We start from the raw sequence: 4,564 nt of genomic DNA, 5'->3' as shown, positions 1-4,564 counted from the left end.
CGGAGTGGTACCTATAATTGATTAAATTGAAATAAAGAGAAACTTATATAAAGATCATCACTTTTTTCAACTTTTCTTGAGGGCTCAAAGCAATACATTACTTTATCAAAACTTATTCTTGGTAACTGTAAAAGCAAGCTTGCGCTATAATAATCAGAAATACATCAAGATTTGTTTTATAAGTAAAGAAGAGTGCGTTTGTGACGCACCACAAACCTTAAACCAACTAATTAAAGATTGATAACGTACGACAAAGTATATGTTTGTATGTGTTTAACGAATCTAATGTAGTGTGGATGCACACTAGCTAATTATTCAAGGAACTTGCTTGTTTACTTATCTAACTATAGTGATACGGTATACTTGTTAGAGTATAATCGATTATAATAAAGATGTAAGCCACCTTATATCGAAAATTGTAAAGAAATATCGTTAGTATATAAGTTTATGGAAACTTCCTTCCATCACCAATTGGTTTTAGAGTACCGAGGGAGTTATGACTTATACGTTGAACATGTTGGGCTAGAAACGATCCTATATGTGGTATCAGAACTATAGTTGAAGCCCGAATGTGGAAGCTGTAGCAATGAAGCGGGTTAGCAGAAAGAAAGCAGTAGAAAGCACGTGGCACGTAGCTAAACCGATTAAGGGGGTAATTGTTGGAGTATAATCGGTTATAAAAAAATGATAGTTATCCCACATCGGAATTTGGAAAGAAATATTTTCAGTATATCTCTCTATCACCTTTTAATTTTATAGTACTAAGAGATTCATGACTTTTATATGTTAGAACATTTTTCTGAGCTAGAAACGATCTTGCAATACTTAATTGTAAATGCAATAGTGTAATGTAATTCATACAAAGTATGTATAACAAATTAACCATTTTGAATTTGAGCTCTAGATTTTGTTCTTAAAGATTACAATTAGCCATATTGTATCATCTTCACTTCTTCCAGCTTTCATTAATTTGAGAGTTAAATGACAGATTATGGCAATTAAGTACTAGTTAACATCTAAGAAAGTTTAATTAGTTTTCCGAGGGATTTAGGGAATTTAACTTAGTTAGCAATTAACACAATGAGCATGGGTAATGTCTCATAATCACACATCAAACATACACAAAACTTAATTAAGTTATTGGTTTTTCAAATGTATCCCCTACATGTAAAATATGTTGTATACGCGGTTAATTGTTTATCTTAAAGTGACTGTAATTTAATTTTATATTAAAATTTGCGTGTTAACATCATCGTACCTTAAAAAGGTGATGAAACAAACTAAATGAAACAAGGAAGACTTTAACATATGTTGTTGTGCCACGTACAAATCCCACATAGTTCGTTCTAACATTAAATCATAAATTTATTCAAAAACATTGACAATTAAAGTCTGAATGTGGTAACATTTATGTCGTACGTTCAAGATATGAAGGTTGACTTAAATAGAAAAATGTTTATTTCTCCTTGTAATATTGTATGTAACCAACTACAGTAAACCCTAAGATCTCTTACATCCATAATTAAAACACTACAACACAAAAATAATAGATAACAAATCCCTCGAACTCTTATACATTCGGTAGTCCTTGTTTAATTTATCCTCAATATATTATAGTTAATTATAATTAATTAAAGTTTAGATTGCCGGAATGAACATGTTCATCATTGGTTTTAAATATATATGACTTTAATAACTCATATGTTGCCCACATGGGAAAGATTATTATTCTACTCCAAAAACTGCATAGAGTTTTAATATTAACTGGTCATTTTACAATATTCAAATATGAAGACTGCCTGCTGCTGAAAGTGAAGTAATTTTGTTAAACTTATAAAATATTAATATGGCATTTGTTAATTATTATCAAAATACTCCCAAAAGTGCATAACTAGGCTTTAATTTCTAACTATCTTTCACTACATTAATTCTATTTCTGAAATCAAATTTTAGCTTGTGTGTGTGTGTGTGTGAGAAAGAAATATGACAACTTGGCATAGTTTTCAGAAAAAGAATGCTAATTTCAATAAAATTCAACGAGGGAGGTGTGCAATTTAAATATAGAAAATATAGAAAATGGTGATTATAATAAGATTAGGGAATAAAACAAACAAATCTGCAGATTAAAAATGAAACAAGTCCAACTAATTAATTACACTTTCATACCTTACTTGAAGTTATGAAGTCAATCCTTATAGCTCAGTGGTACCCGATGCATTTGATCCCTGGGCCCACAGTGGGGGAAGCTTTGACCTTAAGAAAGGCGCAAGTTCGATTCTCAGTCTGGGCGCCCCGAATGGAATTATTTCTCCCTCCGGGGGGAAATTTGTGAAGTGTTTCGGGGGTCTAGCTAGCTGGGGTAAAAATCGCCTTGCCGTCACTGTGGTACCTGGGAGGAGGTACTTTGCCGGCACATGTCTCTTTCGGGGTGGGATTGGTGGGTGCTACGGCACACAGGGTTAGCGTGTCCCTGCCAACTTACACGTTTTGACCTTAAGTCAATCCTAAACTTTATGAATTTCTAGCCCCAATGTAACACAGTTAATTGTTAAATCAAAACGGTTGTTATACTTAAATAAAATACACTTCTAATTAGATTAGATAGAGAGTGCACTCAAACAATGTTAACCTAATATGTTTGCTTAATAATTTACTCTATGCAAGCTAAGCACCATTAACCCCAACCCTTTTTCATTTAAAAGAAAACACAACTTATGAGGAGTAAACATAAACATAAACATTATGTTTAAAATAAGAACAATAACTTGCAAATTACCATTAAATTAAACCTCCTCACAAATTTATAAACCGTATTTATTAATGTCTTCTACCTCCTGTTACCATATTTACTGTTCTTACTGAAAACAATGCAACAAAAACAAAACATATCCCCGTACCCAAAAATCTTAATTTCCATAATTAATGCTAGATTCTCAGAAAAACAGAAACTGTTAGTGTCATTATTATCACCAATGACACATTCCTGAAAATCCCAAATCTTTATATGATACCTTGAAGAAATAGATCTATATAATGATAGCATTCATAAGATATATGTCACACAAATTTAACAACACTACTTTAATATAACACATTAAGTTACAAAAACCCATTCATAATTAACAAAAATAAAAACATAGATAACATCAAAAATAGCAAGTGGAGTAGTACTTTTGATGCAATAATAATAATAATAATAATAATTTTTGGTGAACATTGTTTATGATCCAAAATAAGTTACTATCTAGCACAATCCAAACAAGTGGTAATATTACCTTTGAACCGATCCAATCAAAATGGATTGTTGTTATTTGTCCTTGGGTAATCGGCTGGATTCTTGTAGTGATGATCCACCGGTAATTGAACATTCGGTGGCATACTGAGTGGTAGGTTAAAAAATGGTAACCCGGTAGACGGGTCAGGAAACGGGTTATTACTATTAATCCCACCACCACCACCACTACCAGTACCGTCTTGAGAAGCCGGTTGTTGCATGTGGAGCCCACCACCTCCTTCCACTTCTTCGTCTTCTAGCGGAAGTCTTTCGTAAGCAACGTTAGTGAACGACGAAGCGATAACGATGACTGGGCCAGCCGCGGTCAACTCTCCGACCACGTTCCCACCTACCACTTGCCCTTGACCTCCGGCCAAAAAAATAGTCAAACTAGTAGCTCCGGGTGGTGCTGGTGGTGGTAAAAAAGAACCCGAAAGAGATAAGATCTCAAACCGGCCATGTAAGGCCACCACTGAGCCGGCGGCAGATGGTTGCCGGAGACTTACATTTGTCACAATCCCACTACCAGAAAGTATACAAATACCTCTTTGTCTTTTTCTTGCATAAGTTGCTATACAATCAAAAACATCACAACCATTACCTATTTCCAAAATATGAGCTCTTAAAGTATTAGCACTTTCTCTAGTGATAATAACAGGTGGTTTAGGTTTGTTTTTAGATCCAGCTGGACGGCCTCTAGGTCGCCGGCCAACTATATCACCACCACCGCCGCCGCCGCCGGAGTTGGGTGAGACTAAATCTTGACCACCATCATCATCTTGATGGTGGTTGTTGTTGTGGTCTGAAAAAAGATGGTGATTGTTTTGATTTGGATCAGGTTGACTGCTGTGTAGTTGCAAGTCAGAAAGATGAAGTTGTTGTTGTTGTTGATGATGGTGTTGTTGATGAATGTAACGAGAAGCAGTGCCTAAATCTAAACCAGCCATGAAGTTATATGATTATAATTATAGATATAATTATAATTATAATTATACAAATAACATCAAAAGAAAACACACACAAGCAACAGAAAACAAGAAAATTATAAAATAAGGGAAGGAGGAAATAGTATTAGTATATAGTATAGTATATGATATATGATGTATAGCAATGTTGCAAAAACCCCGTTTAATCCCTGATTAATCATTTTTAAGGGCAGTCTGTTCTGATTTTTAAAAATCCGTTTAATTAGTTGGTCAATGTCGATTGATGGGTCAAAATCAAATTTGGTAATCAAAGTTGGTCAAAGTCAAAATTGATCAACATTTTAACATGAAGTTGAACTAGAAT

The 4,564-nt window shown here is 34.0% G+C and overlaps 1 protein-coding gene across 1 annotated transcript; it reads right to left on the bottom strand.

The window, feature by feature from the left end:
* Positions 1 to 3,291: 3,291 nt before the first annotated feature.
* Positions 3,292 to 4,221, bottom strand: LOC139850080 (AT-hook motif nuclear-localized protein 23-like). Its single transcript, XM_071839674.1, has one exon. The coding sequence runs from the start codon at positions 4,219 to 4,221 to the stop codon at positions 3,292 to 3,294; it is 930 nt and encodes a 309-aa protein (XP_071695775.1).
* Positions 4,222 to 4,564: the final 343 nt, after the last annotated feature.

This window comes from Rutidosis leptorrhynchoides, chromosome 5, assembly GCF_046630445.1.
Source record: "Rutidosis leptorrhynchoides isolate AG116_Rl617_1_P2 chromosome 5, CSIRO_AGI_Rlap_v1, whole genome shotgun sequence".
In the NCBI taxonomy this organism is placed as follows: domain Eukaryota; kingdom Viridiplantae; phylum Streptophyta; class Magnoliopsida; order Asterales; family Asteraceae; genus Rutidosis; species Rutidosis leptorrhynchoides.
This window is presented reverse-complemented; position numbering and strand designations above follow the sequence as displayed.

Coding starts and splice junctions, on each gene's coding strand:
- LOC139850080 (XM_071839674.1), bottom strand. CDS start 4,221: ATGGCTGGTTTAGATTTAGGCACTGCTTCTCGTTACATTCATCAACAA.